Raw genomic sequence first — 23,095 nt, 5'->3', positions numbered from 1 at the left:
TTTTCCCGGGAAAAGACGCAATCCCGGAAATCCCACGGGAACGGGAACTATGCGGGTTTTTCTTTGACTGCGCGGGCGAAGCCGCGGGCGGACACCTAGTACAGTATAAAATAGGTATTTAAATTACTAAGTAGGTATGTAAACAACATCTACAACATGTTTGATATTTCGTTAATGTATTGTCACCTCTCCTTGATAAGCACATAAAATTTGAAATCTTTCCGTTTAAAGTGAGTCAAAATCGACAAGAGTTGGTTACATACAAACATACAGATGAAGCTAATAGAAGCGTGCTAATAAGCTTTCAATTGACTATCACATAATTTTTCCGTTGTATATTTACTACCTATAATTTCTCTTTTTAACTAATCTTGTTAGTTGTTACATACAATCTTACTAACATCACGTAAACTTCACACTATAGGTACATTAGAGTTTAGACGTATTCTAATTAGTCCCAATCCATATTGTCTTATAAGAACTATCCCAAAAGTTCCCTTGAAACCGTGATCATTGGCTTCCAGGTTCTTGTGGACAAAAATTAATATTAGATGCAAATCAAACTTCAAAGTACCGTTAAGGAGAAAGCCTCAGAGTAGAGCACAGTTGTAGGCCAACCGACGGCCGTAGTACGCGTTGATTGTGAAGTGAACAACTTTATCTACATGATATTATTTATATAAACAGGTACGTGATTAATATTATAGTGTGGAGTAGAGAAAAAAATATATATCTTTGATTGATATTTTTCTGTTTTTATTAAAGTGAATTTATGATAATAATTTGTATTACAATGCGATATAACTCTACATTTTTCTGTCAATTAGTGTAGAGATTTGTATTTGTTTCGGTGATAGCTTTAGTGAAAATATTATAAATTTCAGGATTTATACAAAAATACAAAACGTAATTTTACAGTTCTTATAGTCAATTATATTTATTGCTATAAACGTATATCGGTAAATTGAAAAACAACTTTCTTTTAGACAACCGAACTTTCTATATTATACTCACTAACAGCATGTATGCATAAAAATCTGCCAAATACATCATGTAAATTAAAACAGAATAATACATTCATAACTCATAGAAATAGACGATATTAGAAAAAATACTCAGCTATAGGTACAGCAGAAGATTTTTCATGTGGGCATCTATCATAAAAACCTTACTGTTAAGATACCAATATACCAATATTTCAAATAACACCGTAATTCGAAGTAAACAAATAACTACTAGCATTCTTTTACTTGTATAGCTAGGCGCCTAAATCAGTGAAGGCTGTAACTGACCTTTCCTAAGTAGGCTGCATGCATTTATCTAGACGTATCTATCAATCTACATTATCAACACATGTATAGTCCTAAAATTATACATATTGTTTTAAACCCAAAAACTACTAAAGAGAATTTGAATTTACATTGGATATTTTTTTGAAAAGTTGATTGAATGTCAGTGGTGCAATAGGTTCCGAAGCGAAGCGCTTTCATACATTAATTCATTTGATGTTTATCTGTAATGATTAAAAACATAAATAATGTTAATTAGTGTACAAGGTCTCCTTGCTTAATCATTCTACTACCACAATAGATACTGCTCTACGCGCTCTACCACTCTACAACAACGTATACTTACTTAGGCCTACACTATCATTACTCATTATAGTCAGGGTACTCTGACGTCTCAAAACTATGAATTAAAATAAATTAGTCGTATTATTAAAGTAAGTACATACCTATATACGTTAGTTTTTAAACAATTAAGTAGGTACAAAAAATATCTTTGTAGATTAGATATAACTAAGTACTTACTATACAATATACATAGCGAAACGTAATAATTTGAAGAAAGACAAATACCGCCATTTATGTTCTTAATCATAAATTTTCTAATTTCAGTATCATTTCAAACATGTTGGCAGACAACAAAATGAAGAAGCCATCTCAAGTGGCGAGCATATTTGACATCGCGAAGGATACTGTCCTGTTCCTTGTGTTATCATGTTACTACATCCTTGAATCTTTATTCTGGACGTTAGTTCCTAATGCTATCAGACCTATGAAGAGTTTGAAAGGGGATATAGTTCTCGTCACAGGAGGAGGGGGTGGAGTGGGGAGACAATTAGCAGTAAAGTTGGCTCGGCTTGGTGCTAAGGTCGTAGTTTGGGATATAAATGATGAGGGTAAGATTTTATGCAAAAATATATTAGCATGAGTCATAGTTAGGCAATATAGAGCCGACTGCCGAGTAAAAGAACGAATGTAAAATATTATTTCTTGGTGTTCGTTTCGGTACTCTGCTATAAATATCTACCCAAGAAAGTTATAGGTAATAATTGCAGACTTATTTTCTTTACTTTCTAAATAAATACTCTGATCGTTTACTACCTAGTTACTTATTTCTTTGTCAGTACCTATACTAAATAAAATGGAAAAGTATCAATGTCCATTGGCTTTATTTATGAGAAAAACAAACGGCAATATTAGGTAATTATGAGGTGCAACATGAATAGAGAAACGTCTTGGCACATAATAAATATTCATATACCATTCTCAAGACGTAAACACCAAACACACCGTGAATAATTAAGTACCTAAAGAAGTCAACTGTCAACAAGAAGATAAACTTAATTGTTCTTAACCTTAAATGAATATATAGGTATTTAAACTTTAATTTTTTTTAAACCATTTCACTAAGTTACGCAATGCAATACTCATGTTGTAAGAGAAAATAAATGGGTTTATTTGTGGTATCACAATGCCCATTTTAATATTCAGAATGGGTAGGTATTTAAGTACCAGTTAAGTAAGGTTCTATTGAATCCATGCCAGCTTTATTAGACTTCAATGCGACTTAAGTATTTATTAAATTACCTTTTTGACCCGACGATCCGATCTCTTCGGTGAGTGCGGTCATGGCTAAAGCATTTAAACTCTGTTAATTATATACCTATAGGTAATCTTTAATATCATGCACATTTCAAATACTCGATAATTTTCAAGCATTTTCATTTTGTAACAATATACACTACATATAAGTATGTACATATTTTTCAGCATTACGAAAAACATGCAACGCCGTTAGAGATGAAGGATATGAAATATCCAGCAATGTAGTCGATTTAGCAGATCGGGCCGCAGTTTATAGAGCAGCAGAAAAAGTAAAAAAAGAGGTAAGATATATTAGAGGGATTTAAAAACATATCATTTCTCATTTCGTAATGTACGAGTATGGCTATCGTCATTAGAGCGTCTAACTGCTAACCACAAGTCAACGTAGTCTATAATTCGTTCGAAAGGTTGATTTTTTTAATAATAACTTTATTTCTAATGAGTCCGTTAACCTTGCAAGTTGTTTTTCGATACGGCAACAAACATTCAACGAGTCGTAAAATAAATAATAAATTTTAAGTACCTAACTATGATATAATATATATATACTAATTTGTAAGAAATATAAATGAACATTTATTTCAGGTGGGAAAGGTGGATGTTTTAATAAACAATGCGGGTGTTGTTTTTGGGGAAACTCTACTTGAGCTCAATGATACCGCCATAGAAACTACCTATAAAGTCAACATTCTATCCCATTACTGGGTAAGTACTTATAATGACTCCATCGTCAACTCAAAACAATATTTCATTATTAAAACGTACTTATAAAAAAATTACCATAAGAATAATCCCTCTGGAAACTAAGAAAAGTAATATCTATCCACCTCGATTTGGCAGGACACATAAGGCTGATCAGCTAAGACATCGATCAGTGAAACCAAGAACCTTATATCTAATGTGAAACACATAATTATAGATGACAATGCATTTTATTCTTTTTCTGTGAAAATAAAAAATGTTTTCTTTTCAGACGGTAAAAGCATTTCTACCAGACATGATAGAGACAGGAAAGGGACACATCGTTACTGTAGGATCAGTGGCTGGTCTGTTGGGAACATACCGGTGTACTGACTATAGCGCGACTAAATTCGCAACTGTGGGCTTTCATGAGAGTCTGTTTACTGAATTGAGGGTAGGAAATTATATTATTTGATTTATATGGTTATGCATTTGGTTATGTGAACAATTGCTCATAATAATTGACCATATTTGGGAATATAAAAAAATCGATCACGAGGCTGGATTCGATCCCACGTCTATCGCCGTACCGCCGTACGCCCAGCCTCTCAAGTCTCAGTGGACTATAATATTATATCATTTGCTTAAAAAAGAAATTGGTTAAAAATAAAAATAAATAAGTTTTTCATTTTATTACACCGGTGGGAAATATTTATGTTCGTTAAATCCAGCTCCACGTTTCTTTAAAACGTTTAATTTAATTGTTTTTTGCAGGCTCATGGCCACAACACAATCCAAGCAACACTAGTATGCCCATACTACATAAACACGGGCATGTTCGACGGAGTGACTCCGCGGCTAATGCCAATGCTCGAACCAGACTATGTGGCGGAGACTATGATCGACTCCATACGGAAGAACGAGGTCAATTGCATCATGCCTGGTTCAGTTAGATACCTACTGCCTCTTAAATGGTGAGATCTGAATTTATACGATTTATATAACTACAAACTAGTTTGTAACGATAACTTTAGGGGACAATTTATGCTTCATCCTCTACTGTTATTAAAATAAAAGCAAGTTATTTAAATTTTGTGCACCATGGTTATCCACTGCTTTGCAACAAATTTTTACCATGTATACGGGGCTTTATAAACATGCTGTTATTTCAACATAAAAACTTTCACTTAAAATATTAACGACTCGACTCTACATTTTTTTGTTACAATGATTGTAAAACTTTTTTAATTACCTATTTATTGTTTATATTGTAATTTCAGCCTTCTCCCAGCAAAAATGTGTTGGGATTTGATGCACAGAGTAATGAAGGGGCCACAATCTATGATGGAACTGAAAAAGAAACCACAAGCAGCCTAAGGCAAAACTCCGTTGTGCTAAAATGTGTCTTATGGCATAGGGCATTAAAGTATTAAGTTGAACAACATTTTAATATGTGTTTTGTTAGGATGAGGTAGTTTCTTTGTAAATAAAATTGATTATAGACTATTCAAATTCAAAGACTGATGTCTTCTGATCGAATTATTACGTTGTAGCGCGTAGTTTTAAGTTTTTATTTAAAAAATAAAAATTTTCATTTTTCCACGAACATTTTTTCATTCTATTGTATATTCAACTGCCCTATCAAAAAAAAACATACTTGTTGAACGTCTAATTTTGATAAATTCTCAATCTTATAAAAAATAAAATTTGAAATACAAACACACAAAAAGAGGAGATAATTTAATTAAACCTAGAAGTAATATCACATTTCAAAATAAGTCGTAAAAATAATCTAATCCCTGGCCGAGCTCCCAAATGGCTACTCCAGTACCAAATTCTTTTGCAAGATCCAGTCTCTTTTGAATAGAGTATAGAGTTGGGAAGAATACCTTTTTCGCACCTTGTGATGTTCTGGGAAATAAAAAATACAATATTTTTAAGTTAATAATTTATGGTGTGACATATTCCATTGGAAAGGTAAGTATGTACTGATAGGAAGTGTAAGAATACTTATAATTAATTATTGTATAACAAAATATTGAAGTAGCTGCAGAAGCAAGCAAATGTTTTGTATCATTTTTAAGCTATTGCATAGCTTCTATAGCGGGCCTTGGACGCGGGGACCGAATCGAGAAATTCCGTAACGAAAAAACCTCACGCTCCCCACTCCGACGGGCGGAGGCGTGGCTTGAAGGCATAGCATGCAATAGCTTTACCGCGGCAGTCCCCGAGTGCCACACGTCTTTTTTTATTTTATTTATTGTAATGAAAATTAATTTATTATCATTCTTTTAAATAAACTTATTTCTCATCATTATAAAATGTATATTTATTAATAGTTTTCTTAGTAAATTACCTGATTTCAATATAATTTTCCGCTGTATTATTATTGTAAGACAACATCTGATTATTTTTGGCATTTTTCAACAATTCTATGTACTCTGCACCAACGATAGGACCACCTCCATTGGCCGTATATGAGTTGCCGTAGAAATTTAATCCGAGAAGTATTTTTGATCTTTTAGAGGGATTTTCTTCATTTTCAATTAACTTTTCTAGACACAATCTCATCCAATATAAAGGTGCATTAGGACCTGGCAAAGGGATAAAATAAATTAGTAACTGGTAACATGTGGTAACATTCCAAATATTATGATTAAAAAAAAATGTTGAGATTTTTACCTGGAATATTGATTCTAATTAATTTACTAAGGACAGAAATAGCATAAATTAATTTAAATAGCCTATTATATCTGCCACTATCCTTCAACTATTCATTGTGAATATATGGTATTCAGAATATTGTTTTAATGGGATATTTAACCCATTGAGCCCCAAGTGGTCAGATCGGTCCCAGACACAATAGATTTTCTATTGTGTCTGTGGTTCCAGGGCCTGAGTTATTAATTAAAATATAAAATCAAATCTTACCAGGTTTCTGTGGATTAGAAAAATCATAAGTCATCACAGAAATAGCTTCCACATACGGATAGACATCATTATATGCTTTAATGAAAAATTCATCACTGGGATAACCTCGGAAAGGTGGGTAGACTAGAATTAGTTTTAAGTCATCTTCACTCATTTCTAAACCTGCAACAAATGTTTATGATAATAAATAAATTATTAGAAAGTGTATGTTGATAATATACAAAAGACGCTACAAGAAACTAAACTAAAAAATGATATTCTAAAATAATGTAGCATTCATTTTATTATAGTCGAGCCATTTTAATAGGCAACATTTGACGTCTATCAATTTTATCTTCGAAGAGAGGTAACCTGCTTAAAAACATCGATTAAAGTTAATTAATCGATAAGGATTTGAAACATTTGTCAATCGAATTTATTAATTTATGATGATTTTTATTCACAAGTAATCAATGCATTCGATTCTAGATGTCAGATTTCGATTTTTAGAGTAACGTCTCTGGTATTTAAAAATAAAAAAGGTTTATTAACACAAAATTGTAGCGACGTCAGTTGTTCAATTCAGAAATTGTTTATTATGTTTAGAATGGTTTATCCGTAAAATGAAATCTTAAAATTACTTGTATCGGTCATTATTATTATAAATATGTAGTCATAATTGAAAAAAGTTAAGCAAATGTGCAGTTCTAACAAAACGAAATATCATGTTATTCTATGACGTCGTTACTAGGTTACGTTGTTGAATTTTGTTGAACTGTCAAATGTTGCCTATTAAAATGGCTCTACTATAGTGACATAATTTGCGAACTAAACAAGGAAAAAACATTTATTTTTTCTGATAATCGTTGTATGCGGCAATACTTAGTCTCATCAAGCATTTTCCTAACATAACATAACAAACAAAATAAGAGTACTTCAACACCATTATCAACTATTTAAAAATTAGCTACACTTTAATAGCATACAAAAAACAAAAGGAACCCAATTACAAGCCAATCTTACCAAACTGCTGGATAAATTTAACAGATTTCTCCACATACTTTCCAATCTGTGAAAGCATTTCTAACACTATACCATCAAAGTTCCACTGTTTGCATGTTTTCTTTACTTCTTCAATGAGCGCCTTTTGCTCTGACAGTGACGATGGCTCTTTGAAAAATGCTTTCAAATCTGACGCTTGCCAGTTTTCAAATAGCAGCCGAGGCATTACTGAAATTAGAAGAAATTAGTGAAGAACTTTTTCCTACCATTGAGTCACATCCAATCATTTCAGTGTCAATTCATAAAGGACACACACAGGTACTATGCTTATAATAATTACTTTAGAAAAATGTTTTACATGGTTGATTTTAATATTTCAAGCATAATTTGAAGTACTTACTTTTTAAATTGCTTGAAGCTCCTTTTTGTTTCACAACTTTCATCCAGGCATGGTCAACATCGTGCAAACCAGAAATAATGTAAATATTAGGACTCTGTCGCTTGACTTGCAACCAAACTGGTGATATATAATTGAATTTGGGACCCCACATTTTGGCCACATCGTAGCCTTTGTTATTCCACTGTGTAAATAACATTAACAACATGATTGTTAATTGAAAATAGATATAGAATATGCTGGTTTTAACTCAATAGACAATTCTTACCGGCGTAACAAAGCCCAAAACTGCATTGTTAAAATTACGTGTGTTGACGTTTTGATGGTAAGTAGCGTGATATTTTATTATATCCTTCGCATATGGTGTCTCAACTACCAATTTCCTATCCAATACATTATTTTTTCGTGGACCATCTTGCGGTTTTATACCTTTCTGTGACTTTTTATCAGCCGGCGGCGATAGTGTGGCAAAGCAAACACTGAGCATAAAAAGAACTTGTATTATTGTAGAAAGGTATCTCATCTTTCGCAATATCAATTATTTATCTGATATGACTAGAATCACACAAATACGATATAAAATAAAACACCGGCTAGGTATTCAAAACGATCTCGATCAAAGAATACTTATACTTGATCTCGATGGCTAAAACCTTTGCTTTTTTTAAGTTTTGACTTTTGACAGATAAGGTCATAGACTGGCTGTCAAAAATCCTTGACTTGTACTTGACACTAAACTAGATTAAAAACGGAATTGGCCAGACATGTATTTTTAATAATATAATTTATATTTTTTGGTAGAAATACATACAATTAGCATAATTTAATTTAGTTTCTTTAATACACTATCTATCTCAGTTTATATTCAAGTTATTTTATGTCTGTCTAGCTGTGTGAACGAATGAAAATACCATAGAGTAATATAATATATACGGGTATATGGAAAATACTTTATTGAAGTTATACTTCTTTTGGTGCGATGGAGAAAAATGATGAGAGTGAATTTCGATGCGCGCGCACACCACACGAAATTTAACAGCGTGAAGTTAGTTCTAGGTGGTATGAAAATTAATAACTACGTTCAAGTTGTATATTCTAGTATTTTTTTTCATACGCCAAATAAGTATAAGTTCTAACGCGTGTACATAAGTACATACACTCTTTTTTTTAACAAAAAACGGAATAGAAATAGAAACAATATGAAAAAACACAGACAATACAAATACGTACAAAAAGGCGGCCTTATCGCTAAAACAGCGATCTCTTCCAGGCAACCTTTAATCGAGGATCATGAGAATAATATACTTTTTATGATACGGTTGATGGTGCACAAAACTTAAATCCTTCAGGCCTGGCAGAGATGGCTTAGAGCCATAAGGCCGCCATCTGTACATTTTGAATGGTTTTGTTGTACTTTTATTTCATAAGACTGTTGTACAATAAAGAGTAGTTAAATAAATAAATAAATAAAAATAAATGTCGAAAAATCGATCACGAGACGGGATTCGAACCCACGTCTCCAGCCTGCCAGTCTATGCTTCAAAAATTTATATTTACAAAGTATTTGAATACTATAAATCTAAATTATTACCAAATTCGAGTCTAGGAGAGCCGGTTACATACAAACATATATGTGACATGTCAGTTACATACAAACATACAGGTGATGAGGTGAAGCTAATAAAAGCGTGTTAATTATATCACGAGACAATACATAATTATATAAGTAGACCGTATTATTATTAATTACATACTTTTATGTAACACTTCAATTCTTCAATGGAAGTGCTTTTCATATGTACATACCTAAGGCTAACTACAAGACTTAGATCATTATAAGCTACAAGACGTTTGAAAAATTAAAAATATCAAATTTATACATCACCAAGCACAATAATTACGAAGCTATCCAATTAAATAACGTAACACTTGACTATCAACTATCGTTAATCGTAACACTCGTTCTACAAGTTTCAAATGTTCCAAAAACTTTCTTCTACATCCATCCTTTTTCAATCCTGACTTCCTTGATAGGTCTATTAATGAGTGACTTTAATAAACGGAAACGTAATTTAACATTTACAATAATTATTTAGTACATTCTCCACAACAAACATAACATCTACGGAAAAGAAAGTCCATCGGGTGGTAGCGATGATTCAGTATTATAACAGAAGCTGTGGCCTCAACATGGCTTTACGACTTTCTCGACTTCGTTATTTAACTCTAACGTTAATATTTATAGGTAATATATTAATTCTACAAAACGATGCATTTACTTGGTGTCAATAAAAGTGGCTTCTACAATTTGAATATATTGTGATAGAAGTGTAGCTTGTGTTATACGAAATTCATATTTTTCAGGCATTCACGGAAAACATGTGCAAGACAGGGATTCAATTAATATTAAATGCCATGAGAATGGAAGGTTTTACAGGTGAGCAAGTATACAAATATTACTTACAATCAATATCAGAACTTAAGTCTATGTGAATTGGAACTGAAATCTTGCGAATCAGGTCTTTATTCGAATATATTATGGTCAACTATCGACTTTATCTTCTATAATGGATCCTAAACTTGAATGAATAAATACTTAAATTATGTTTATAGACAGACACATATGTGCACAGATACTATCTAAATAAGTTGCTCTATGTTATTTTAACCTTCTTTTCGATGAAATAATTTTAAAATTAATGCACTCGCAATTGTGTTGTCTCCACAAATATCCGGCCATCGTGAGACCAAGTTATAGACATTGTTAAAAGAATCAATCGGATCAGAAATATGACTCATATATCGACTTATATAATATTTTCTATATCAATACATATAAACCATTCATCATTACGATTGGTTTATATGTATTGATATTTTGTATATGTATATATATTTATAGCATTCATAATTATTACATCTAAATGCTTGTGCCGAAATCTGAATATCCCAGAAACGAATATTTATAATTGATATTAAATATTATATTATGCTGTAAAAAAATTCTGAAATAAGACTCAATTAAAAATAAACCATAACGAAAACGAATAATCCGTTTGGGAGCTACGATATGCGGATACTAGAACTTACTTATCGGCTGCAATATAATCTGAAGACTGCAGATAATATGACCTTGATTATGAATTAACATAATCTAGATAACACATGCAAGCAAAATATATTCTATACTTCTCAATGTTTACACTCTTTATAATAGGTCAAATAAAAAAATCCTGCCAAGAGAATTCTACAATTTCCGAAGACAACTCAACTCAATTTGCAAAGAATATATTTTGTTACACTATCTAACTAATACGTACCTTACGTACTTACTTATTTGAAGTAATTATAAATCAATAAACTTTTTTTAAGGAACAATTAATAAATTATCGTATAAATAAATGCTAAAAAATAACTTAGCTTCAAATATGCTTGTATAATCGGCATGCATGTTTACATCACATTATATAGTTAATGAACATTACATAATGCATTTAATTCCCATTTCAATATTTAAGAAAAAAATAATCATCTAAATTTTTATTATTTACATTAAATTTGGCCCGTTTAGAATTTTGATACATATAACCTTAGCATATAACGCATATCAGAGTTCGGACACAAAAAAGGCTAACATCTTTATACAGTATATATAAACAGGAATCCCTATTTCCTTTGGAGGCTTAACCGATTTCAATAATTTTCATTTTGTTGTGTTCGTTATTGTCGGGAGAAGGATCGTATGAAAGAAAATCACAATAATCTTGCGCCCAAAATAAAAAAAAATACGATAACCACAGCTTTTTAACTTCACGGGTTTGACAATTTGCGCATCGGCCATCGGAAGGCCATCGGAAGGCCATCCGCCATAGACAGAACAACATAGTTTAGGATAATTATAAAATAAACACGTTGTTCATAAAGTTTGACCAACACCATTCCGGTTATAGCGGTTCGGGGTAGAGAGGTGCACCGTGCAGCTGCAGGCTCTATGCGCCAGCTCGTAGAGGGCCAAAATGCGTAACGGAACAATTTTCGTGCATATTTATTATTTATACCTTATTGGTTTTATGCTCTACGACCTACGTGATAAATAGCAGAAATGTCGTGAAATTGATAAAACTTTAAAAATTTTAAAATATGGTAAATATTAATTTTATGAATGCGTATAATAAATAATTTTATGAAAGCGTCGATCAATGGACACTATTTGAATTTTCGGCTCTAATTTCAATACGGCATTCATTATTCTTTTACTTCCACTAAAAATAATAAAATGGAATTTCTAACCTTCGTTATCTCCCTTTCTAAAACGAACTTTCACATATTGCCAAAATTAATCATCTACATTCTACTTAAATATTTTATTTAAATACCTATTGTAAGTCCCGTCAAGATATTAAAATATTTCTAGCATATTATGTATTATAATTCATACATGCGATGAAATAATTGACCGTAGCAATGACAATAACATCAACAGGCAATTATTGAATCAATAGTTTTCCGTAAATAAACGCAAATACTTGGATTAGCACACGCGAGAAAAATCACGCGACAGTCACAGAGTACAGACTACAGACTGAGTTGACATGGACAATGAAAAGAAACAATTATGCGATAAGTATATTTCCCGCCAATGCGTGCGGCTGTTGACCCGCACTTTCGCCAACCTTGAGCTTGGCAGATCGCGGCCATTTTCAACAGCTGACTGAAACACATTTGCATAGAGATTCTATCGATAATATGTTATCCTTTTGGGTTATTAAAAATTCAATCCAATACATAAAAAATAAAAATCTTAGACTTACGGTCTATTCTAGCTTTCGAATAGGTATGTTTCGAACACAAATTTCACTGTATGTCTGAAAATGAACATACCTACATATTGAATTTGCTTATTTACATGAACTTTTTCAAATAAAAAAGTTATGTAGGTAGGTTTACATACAAATAAATAATCACTAAATATAGCTACTTTTCACAGATCGGAAAAAGTTATGAAATTGTAATGTCCCAAAATAAATTTTTTTGGGACATTACAATTTCATAACTTTTTCCTTTAGCAACTTTCACGTGTATTTTTAAGTATGCTTATATTACTGTATTTAGTTACCTATAGAATATTTTTATGTAGTATTTATCATTCCCTGTCGCGTCTCGAGAAATTCACTTTCGCTGTTTACTATTTACTAACCACTGCAACTGTCGATGCCAAATTATCGCATAATAAAACGGATGTGTCACAAAAATAAATGTAGGTATGTAATGGAAACAAATAATGTGATAGTTTATGTAATAATTTAATAGTAAAACAATGAGTGTACTAACTTTAGTAGACTGCAGAGGCAAATCGCTTTACTTATTATTAAGGTTAGCGTTAACAAACTCACATAATATTGAATTAAATGATTAGAATTTGGAGATGAATTTGGTGTATTAAATTAAACTTAAAGGCAGAATTTACATGAGAATCTGCTGTCGTAAAAAAAGGGTCAGGAAAACGAAGTCCATAAATATAAACCATGCCAAGACGTAACATAGCAACTTTGTTGTCCACTATAAAACTAACAGTGCAGAAAGTAAATTTTCCATCTTTCTTAGAAATCCTGACCGTGAAGAGGAAACAATGTGGACTGCAGATGAGTGCTCAAAATATTATCTCTGCTTAGAAGACGAAGTATTCGAGTTTCAATGTACAAAGGGGCTACTATTTGATGTGAATCGACAGCTTTGTGATATGTACCAGAATGTTCATAATTGCGATTTAACTACAGGTTTGTAAATATTTACTTGCTTATAACGTGTGAAATCATTTGCATAACGCATTATAATCACGTTTCACGAAATGTATCATTGTAGCGTATTTATTTATAAACTCATCAATATCGATCATTGTCTATCACACACAATGTTTTAGATGTAGACGTAATTTAAAAAAATGGTGAATATAATATTCAATTTCAATAGCTATGTAATAACTAATATACCTTTGTTGCCTTCAAAGTTCAAGGGTCTTTTTACTCTAAGACAACCCACTAAATTTTAATTTCTACCTCATCCCATAACCACTATATAAATGCTATCCAGATAAACCATAAGTAAACTTTGGCTTTCTTCCCAGAAACGTTGGTACCCAAACCTCTACTGGAAACAGCTAAATGTGCGAATGACACGCATCTCGGCTGCGCAGACGACACTTGCATCCCGGCGGAATACTTCTGTGATGGCTCCAATGATTGCTCCGACTCGTCAGACGAAGTAAGACTTCATTATATTTGCTCATCAATGTCATATGCAAGCACTTTTTGTTGCAGTAAGCATTTATAAAGTGGATAAATCATATCTTTGTTGTCATTTTAGATTGAGTAAAATATAAGCTAATGCGTTTTTCACCTATCATTCTCGCTGATGCGTTTTGTATGGTGAGAAAGATCTTTCAGAATTGTGATAATCATTGTTGTTAATTGTTTCCTTTATGAGAAAGACGTCACAAAAACACCATATAAATATTTGAACTCTCTTGTTAAGTCAGCTATATCATGTTATATATTTACATAACAAGTTTTCGCTAGTGTCTGCGTCCACTTTCACTGCATATGAAATTTACTATTTACTGCTAGTCCACTTATACAATAACTTCCGATGTGCCGCACTTTTTGTTATAGGAAGGAAAACTATTGTATTATGATTCATTATAATTTCAAGTACAACGTAACAAATAACTGGGTCATTTGTATCATAAATATCAATCAATATTGATTACACTGGTCAACAATGATTTTGTTGCCCTGGATGTGAAAGTGGTTTCTAATAATTTAATGCATATTATAAATAAAACTATTAATGGTTTTGGTAGACTGGCTCTAGTTTTTTTTTTAATCCTTATTTTCTTATTAGACTCTAAAACGCAGCATGAAATAGAAGGTGTATTTGTTTAATATCATTTATTTATTACAATTTTTACTTATTTTTTTGTTTTAGTTTTTGATTAATTAAAATAGATATGAAAATAGAGAAAAATCATCAAAACTTATGAAATAGTACAAGAAAATATATTTTATAAGCTTCTCTTCTATAGTTATTTTAGGGACAATCGTTTCTTAAGGACCATCAGCAATCTGCCATCAGTTGACGATCCCATGTACCCTGATACCTTTATTCCATAATTTTTAGTTATTTTTGGATGCGTTCTGCCTGTTTCTTAAAGAAATTTCCCAGATTTACTGGAAATATATCCAGGAGACTGTGGGGAAAGTATACCTTGATGTTCGCTTTCGTATCTTCGCTCATAAAATATTGAGTTTTTCAACACCTGTTGCGCAATTTCTATATAATTTGGTACTTTAAATTTACCTTAAATTTACCAATACTATGCCTCTCCATAGTTCACATTCAATTAATTTTGTTAATTTTTCATCTTTTATCAATTTTCGACACGTCCGACCTGTGGGGCCGTAGGGTACCTATTCTTCTTATACTTCTAGATTCCCTCAAAGGCCTAAATTCCCATTTTTATTAATTATTCCCAATGCTTTTGCTTTGTTTGATCCCATTAATAAAAACATCAAGGGAATTTGGTGTATCCACTTTGACCATTGTGCTACTCGGTTTTTTCAACTCAATACAAACCGAACAATTGTTGTGCATTAAAATGATTTTTTTAGAGAAACTATTAATTATTCTCATATTCTATAGTCAGTTTTATAGAATAGGGCATTGAGTCTGAGCGAAGAATGTGCAGAAAACGTAATTCACCAAAAAATAATCACTTGTTAGTAACCCGTACTCTAAAGAGCCGTAAGAAAATTAAACATAATATGAACCCACATTAAAAAAAAACTAGAGCCAATTGAATAATTTTAAGGACTACATTCGCAAACTGGGTAGTTGAATTATATAAATCCGTAGAAATATCCAGGGCAACAACAAAAATTTTTTTTTTGTTGAGCTGTGTTATATATCTATACAAATATTATAAAGAGGAAAGGTTTGATTTTTTGTTTGTTTGTTTGTATGAATTGAATAGGCTCCGAAACTACTTGGCAGATTTGAAAAATTCTTTCACCATTCGAAAGCTACATTATCCACGAGTAACATAGGCTAGGTTTTATCCCTGAAATCCCACGGGAACGGGAACTATGCGGGTTTTTCTTTGAAAACGCGGGCGAAGCCGCGGGCGGAAAGCTAGTTTTTATATAAATTAGTATACATATATAATTGATAGATGGTCGTAATAGGGTTTTAAAGTAATTAAATGTATTAACCTTTTGAACGCCAATGACATCTATAGATGTCATGCGCAATCGTGCCCTGTGCGCCAACGACACCTATACATGCCAAGAAACAGATCATAGATAAATACAAAATAAACATATTAAACCTTTACTTTTACGTGTTTTATTTATACAGTTTATGAACTGAATCCCCAGTTATTACATAATTGTACACAGTAAACAAAATTGCCAAGTAGTTATTCAAATATTTGATGACAAAAAATAACTTAATTAATGGCTAAAAAAGCATGTTCTCTCGCGCCAATGACATGTATACGTGCCTACTAGTGATGTAGTGTAATATTCAAGTAACTTCATTAAAATTTCAGCGAAATTACTCTAATTCGCTTAATTTTTGTAATAACTACAAAAAAATATATAAGCTTAGTCACTGAGAAAAAAGGTAAATACTACATTCTTTGGTATAATACCATATTGTCTATATTGTGGATATTGTTGATTTGAATATTTTCCTTTTCGCCAATCATGCGCATCCCTAGCACAGTATCGATATGCAATCCCTTCTGCGCCATTGACATGAATAGATGTCGGACTGGTGACGTCGTAAGCGCGTGCCGTGTTGTTAAGTGCGGAAAGTTGTAAAAATATTTTATCGAGTAGATATCTACCAATATTATAATCAAATAAGTACAAGGCTATTAATGAGCATAATAATTATATACAATTGTTGATTTTTCATTATTTTTTATTTTATCGTCACAAACACAATGTATGCGTTCTAGCATAATATTTATTGTCCATGTAATGATAAAAATTCGCTTAGACCCAAAATGTATAAATATCTCTAAAAATCTGTAGGTACTTGAAATCTGATGATGATGATGATGAAGTCTAATCAGTGCCTTTATTAGAATATTCTTATGATACAAATTGTCGCTATGTCATATCAAAATATGGTAATTGACCTAAATAGGTACCTACATATAATTAGTATTTGTAATAACTCAAGTATTAAACTAAATGATTGGAAAATAAATATGTAGTTTTAATGCAATTCCCTTTATTTAAAGGTAATAGTTGTTTTGATATTTACAAATAAACACTCCACAATAATACCTATAGTTCATATAAACTTAATAAATAAACTCGATAAGTTATAATAATATACAGCTACACATCCCTAATCAGAAGCGAGAGATTATAAAAAAAAGGATGGTTGCCCGCGCCATTGGCATGTATACATGCCAATGGGGCGTTACTGATAGAGAATAGTGCTGTAACTTGCTGCAATTTTATATGTATTTTTGTATCTCAAAAGGTTGATTTTTTTGTTGATAGTTGCTATAAATGTGGTCTTAAGTTTTTACAGTAGGAGATGAGGTTAAATAAATATTATTTTTGTGTTATAAGCTGTTTATTCAAATATTCAGACGTGAATTATTATGTTTATCGATAACATTTTGGACTCCCTACTATTTTCAAGGTTATCTCATTGAATTTGTGGCTTGGCGTGGAGGGCACGGCGATGCGTTTTTGCTCTGGCGGTCAAAAGGTTAATAATACGTGCATTTAACATATAGTATATACGATTCCGTAATCCTATTCGAATATTTATAATGAATACATTTATGAATTATGCCAATCTTGTAAATATACATTTTCTTTATATTGCAACAGGGTTGGTGCGACGTCAACTATGATCCAAACGCAGCCCTACCTTGTGACACAGGATTATGTCACTTACCGAACTGTTTTTGCTCCAAATACGGTAATGAAATACCGGGAAATCTAGTTCCCAGTCAGGTAAGGAGTCATCCAATAAATTTGCAATTAAAAGATAATGCAAGTTATCCGATTATCCTAATTACAAACGTAAAAGCCGATGGAAGTTAAGATGGTTCCTAGAATGGAATCAATATTATTTAAAAACATTTACATTAACCGTATTCACAAACAGAAACAACTTTCTTAGCGGAAGAGTTTCCGATAGGTATAATTAAGTAGGTATCTAATAATATTTCGACCGCCTCCTTGGTACAGTGGTTGACGCGTGAGCGTAGCACCGAGGGGTCCTGGGTTCGATTCCTGGTGGAGACGAAGAAAAAAAAATGTCTCGGTCTGACAGGACACAGAAGGCTGATCACCTACTTGTCCCTAAAGAAAATCGATCAGTGAAACAGATATATAATGCATCTGCCCCTTACCCCACTATGGGGATATGGGACTTCACTTTTTAAATAATATTTCAAATTGGATGATATGATTAATTTATATTTTTCCGCAAAAATAACCTAATAAATATCTTTCCCATTGCAGTTATTTGTGCAGATTCTTCTCACATTCACGATGCGTCTCTTTGCACAATGTTAATGAATATCACGTTTCAATGATTAAGTAGGCACTTTGATACATGATGGTTTTATTAACGATCTAAAAGTGCGTCTACAAAGTAGTCTTATATTATCAGTGGTCTATCGTCTCCGGTAATTTTAGTAGATATGACTTAATATTTGAGTTGGAATATTTAATGTCCACAGACACCACAAATGATAACCCTTACATTCGACGGTCCCGTCAATCACGAAAACTGGGATATCTACACGAAACACATTCTAACGTCAGAGAGAAAGAACCCAAACGGCTGTCCCATTAAGGCCACTTTCTTCATATCGCATCCGTATACTAACTACAGACACGTGCAAAAATTATGGAATGACGATCACGAAATCGCTGTTCATTCAATAACGTAAGTATTTGTATGTACATAATCACTTGTTATGTATTATTTTCGGTGATCTCTACTTAGCAATCGATCATATTGTGTCAAATTAAAACGAAATCATCACTAATTTGAACCTCAGAAGATGCCCGAGTAAGAATATACTTGCGGTGTCATTTCAATGATGTATAGAATTTTTACGATACATCAAAAAATATTTACTTACGTTTTTCTTGAATTTGCTTTGTTTATCATCGTTAAATATTTTACAATTGCAGACATCGCGGCCCAGAGGAGTGGTGGTCTAAGAATGCTACAATTGAAGATTGGTTCGATGAAATGGTAGGACAGGCTAACATTATCAACAGATTCGGTCGAGTTTGGATGGAAGAATTTAGGTAACTTCTCAAATATCTTACGATAACATTTTGGAAGGTTAATCGTGAAAGCGTTAATAAACACTTTCCGATTTACAGCATTGGTTTCTTACAAAACTAACCGCAAAATAAAAAATCAAATTTTCAGAGGAATGCGGGTACCATATCTGTCTGTGGGTTGGAATAGACAGTTCTTGATGATGCAAGAATTTGGTTTCGTATACGACGCCACTGTGGTCGCGCCACCAGTCAATCCTCCCTATTGGCCTTACACTTTGGATTACAAAATGCCTCATCAATGTACTGGTAAGCCACACTGTAAAGATTTTTACTTAAAATGCCGCAATTGCCACCTGCACTATGAAAGGAAACTTCACAAGTGACTGTAGTAACTCAGGCCCCGGAAAAACAGACACAATAGACCGCTTGGGGCTCAATGGGATAAGGCACTTGGTATTGGAAACAAACTTATTGTGCTAAGATGAAATATGGCACAATTAAAGATTGATAGATAAAAGTTCAAGTTCATATAGCTGCAAAATGACATACAGAAACTGATTTCCAAATTTCCATATTTGGTATCTAAGCAACTAGAAATAAAGATCATCTTTAGGCGAATTTGCAAGACCACTAAAATGAACGTAAAGGTGACATTACAAAATAACCACATTTTAGAGTGTTTTAGATCTAGTAAACAACTCTAGCGTGAGAGCAGTTAAGTAAGATGTTATGCGCACAGAGCAAGTAATATATAGTAATTATGCGATGTTATTGTTTGCGAAAACTGTATGACAACTTTGTTGGTAATCGTTTCTCTCATAAGATAGCCTTAAAGACATACTTTCAAATATATAAATAAATCCAAGAAGCGGTTTTTACTTTCATTATTGTAAATGACGTAGCGAAAGCAAATGGTAGATAATACGAATGGTCTTTTAAGCTTTACCAGATAAAAAAAAAACTTAATAATGGTGTTTTGATAGAGCTATCGACCACAGAACTATATTATCGACGTTATAATAATAAGAATGTGTAGAACAAACGTGGTTAGCCTTCCTCAGAAACTGAAACATTTAATTTCAGGAAACAACCAATATTGTCCAACAAGAAGCTACGCAGGGCTCTGGGAAATGGTGATAAACCCACTCGAAAATGGTGAACACACGTGTGCAACACTCGAATACTGCCCTTCCACACTCAGTGGTGATGACGTGTACAACACCCTCATATATAACTTCAAGAGACACTATTTAAAGAATAGAGCTCCGTTCGGCATCCATTTGAACTCCACATGGCTGAAGAATAATGATTATCTCAATGCACTTAAGGTGAGGTTTCATTCATGAAAATGAATATGACAAAAATGTTATATTCTTTACTTTACGATCGTTAGAAAAAAAATGGTTTGAGGAATATCCGTAATAAAATATATGCTGACAACAGTAACAGTTTTAATATCAGAGTAAATTTATGATCAATTAGATTTGAGGATCGTTTACAAAAATTCGTTTAAGCTTTCGAGAACAATCACGCGAACACAGTTCGTATTCGAGATTTCCACTGTTTTACGTATTGTCATCTTTGTTAAAAATAATTACACACAAATTTTATTCATTGCAGAAATTCACTGACGAACTGCTAAAACTGCCCGACGTGTACTTTGTAACATACCGCGAAGTCATCGACTGGATGAAACGACCAACGCCTGTCATACAATTGAAAAAGTTCCAACCGTGGCAGTGCAAGAACCGACGTTTCCACGAATCCGAGATCGCTTGCAACAAACCCAACACTTGTAAACTACCCTCCAAAGTTTTAGAACACGACAAATATATGATCACATGTGTTGACTGCCCTAAAAGCTACCCCTGGATACGAAACGAATTCGGCTTCGATTGAATATAGATAGCATAAATAAAAACCTATAGTTACCAATTTAGATTTAAGTGTTAATTATAAATAATAATGTAATATTATCAAGTTAAATAGTATTATTACAAATGACTGAAATAGATTTGCAAATACGTATTTTTGCAACAAGTATTGTGATTTGTTAACATTATTTTAATGTTGTATTTAAATATAATCTACACAATCCTATAAATCCATGCCCTATAGATTGGGTTTTGTTTCTTTGTTGTTATCATCAAGGGTTGTATCAAAGGGTTTTTTTCTCACAAAATACTTGTTTTCTTTGTTATACATAATTTATTATTAAATAATTTTATTTCTTGTTAAATATTTATTGCTTATTGTCGTAATATTCATAGTGTCATCGTGTAAAACCTTTCTCCGATAAGTAATATGTAAAGTTTATATATAAATATGATGAATATAGTATTTTTCATCTATATACAGTATATATTCTGTTGAATCTATGTTCATGTAATTTCCAAAATGTTTAAAAATTAAATGATTTATTATTACAAAAAATGTTTGCATTTAATAAACTGCTAAAACACTTGGCATAAATGGACATATGAAAAAAAAATGCATAAAGGACTTTTGTATTAATTCCTTACAACTCTTTCTACTGTTGTGCATTATTAAATTAAAATAGTTATTGCAACTTCCTTTCACAAACAGTGAATGGCTTTAGAACAATTTATCAACTGTGGTGTTCCCAAACAATTACGACATTGGGACCTTCAAAAAAAGTAAGTATGTTTTTACTTTTTTTTATAGTCAAAAGTGGCAACCATTTAACATCAAATAGCCCACCTTTGCTTACTCTGACAAATAAAAGGGACGATATGTAAAAAATAAGTATTATAAAAATGTTTTTATTTACTTAGCCTTATATTATACTTAACTTAAGACTTAACATTACTCCTGCGCAATAAATGGATTAGGTATTGCTTCCATGCCGTCCATGGGACAGATAAGTACTATAGATGTACCTCGGCATACAACAAGCCCCAATGCTCTTGTATCATCCAGCAATTTGTATGGATCATCAGGATCTGGAAAATAAACACTTGGTTTTACTTATTTCTCTAAAAACAACCAAATACTATATGACACAGACCAATAGGTATAAGAGTACATTATATTGTATTGCTAGTCTATATTGTTCTTATATAGGTATAAAGGTTAAAACTTAATAACTCAGCCCCGGAATCACAGACACAATAAAAAATCTATTGTGTCGTGGTCCGATTGGGCTGCTTGGTGCTCAATGGGTTAACATTATTTCTTATGATAGACTAACTTGTATCATAAATTCATGTACAAACACAGTTTTTAAAGAATTTTCTTATAGAACGAGAAATACAAACAGTATAATTATTATATGTACCTATATGAACAAACAACTTTGTGAAAGAACTTACCCCTCAAATATTCTGTAGTGTTGTCCAAAACTAAATTTAATAAAGGATCGTAGCCTTTTAATATGCCTGCTGCTTCCCGACCACCGGCAAATTTAACTCTTATACTTTTTTCTAAGTATTTACTTAAATCGAGAATGGACTCTTTCCTACGTTTCTCCTTATTATCTCCAGCTCCTTGTGCACTCTGATATAAGTAAAAACAAACAAATAAGCATTAAATTAAATAAATTTAAACACCTAAAGCATTACAAAAATAAGACAATAACAGAAGCGTTAAGTTAATCCAAACCTTCGTCTTTTCTCCTCCTTCTTTAGAAGCCATTTCAAAATCCTATTTTAATTTTTAAGTGATTACTAACTCTAAAATATATTTTAATAATTTGTATTGAAGTATTAATCGAATAAAAACTTTGTTTTGAGATTTTGAGGTTATTAATGTTGACATTGATATTTAATTGACCACCACAGAGTACAAAATACAAATCCGTACTAATTATTTATACAAAGTTTACGTGAGACTCTGTAGTTTTATTTGACAATGGCGGTCCT

At 32.2% G+C, this 23,095-nt stretch overlaps 4 protein-coding genes across 4 annotated transcripts; 2 read left to right on the top strand and 2 right to left on the bottom strand.

Moving 5' to 3' along the window:
• Positions 1-558: 558 nt before the first annotated feature.
• On the top strand, positions 559-5,175 carry LOC123698050 (short-chain dehydrogenase/reductase family 16C member 6). The gene is made up of 7 exons (XM_045644637.1): positions 559-687; positions 1,899-2,182; positions 3,057-3,172; positions 3,477-3,596; positions 3,865-4,026; positions 4,347-4,546; positions 4,853-5,175. The coding sequence occupies exons 2-7, from the start codon at positions 1,912-1,914 to the stop codon at positions 4,947-4,949; spliced, it is 966 nt and encodes a 321-aa protein (XP_045500593.1). The 5' UTR covers positions 559-687; positions 1,899-1,911; the 3' UTR covers positions 4,950-5,175.
• Positions 5,176-5,299: 124 nt separating this feature from the next.
• Positions 5,300-8,513, bottom strand: LOC123698049 (chitinase domain-containing protein 1). Its single transcript, XM_045644636.1, has 6 exons — positions 8,150-8,513; positions 7,885-8,065; positions 7,506-7,712; positions 6,504-6,665; positions 5,929-6,166; positions 5,300-5,483 (listed from the first exon to the last, which is right to left on the bottom strand). The coding sequence occupies exons 1-6, from the start codon at positions 8,402-8,404 to the stop codon at positions 5,342-5,344; spliced, it is 1,185 nt and encodes a 394-aa protein (XP_045500592.1). The 5' UTR covers positions 8,405-8,513; the 3' UTR covers positions 5,300-5,341.
• A 1,502-nt stretch (positions 8,514-10,015) lies between these two features.
• LOC123698028 (chitin deacetylase 1) lies at positions 10,016-21,194 on the top strand. The gene is made up of 10 exons (XM_045644617.1): positions 10,016-10,126; positions 10,246-10,318; positions 13,486-13,658; positions 14,006-14,142; positions 17,796-17,921; positions 18,656-18,864; positions 19,116-19,235; positions 19,363-19,520; positions 20,298-20,542; positions 20,835-21,194. Exons 1-10 carry the CDS (start codon positions 10,036-10,038, stop codon positions 21,111-21,113), a joined length of 1,611 nt encoding a protein of 536 aa, XP_045500573.1. The 5' UTR covers positions 10,016-10,035; the 3' UTR covers positions 21,114-21,194.
• Positions 21,195-21,981: 787 nt separating this feature from the next.
• On the bottom strand, positions 21,982-22,998 carry LOC123698027 (U6 snRNA-associated Sm-like protein LSm7). Its single transcript, XM_045644616.1, has 3 exons — positions 22,836-22,998; positions 22,547-22,730; positions 21,982-22,177 (listed from the first exon to the last, which is right to left on the bottom strand). The coding sequence occupies exons 1-3, from the start codon at positions 22,866-22,868 to the stop codon at positions 22,041-22,043; spliced, it is 354 nt and encodes a 117-aa protein (XP_045500572.1). The 5' UTR covers positions 22,869-22,998; the 3' UTR covers positions 21,982-22,040.
• Between the last annotated feature and the right edge of the window lie 97 nt (positions 22,999-23,095).

This window comes from Colias croceus, chromosome 15 (assembly GCF_905220415.1).
Source record: "Colias croceus chromosome 15, ilColCroc2.1".
NCBI lineage: Eukaryota > Metazoa > Arthropoda > Insecta > Lepidoptera > Pieridae > Colias > Colias croceus.
Note: the sequence above shows the minus strand (reverse complement) of the source record. Positions and strands in the feature narration are given on the sequence as shown.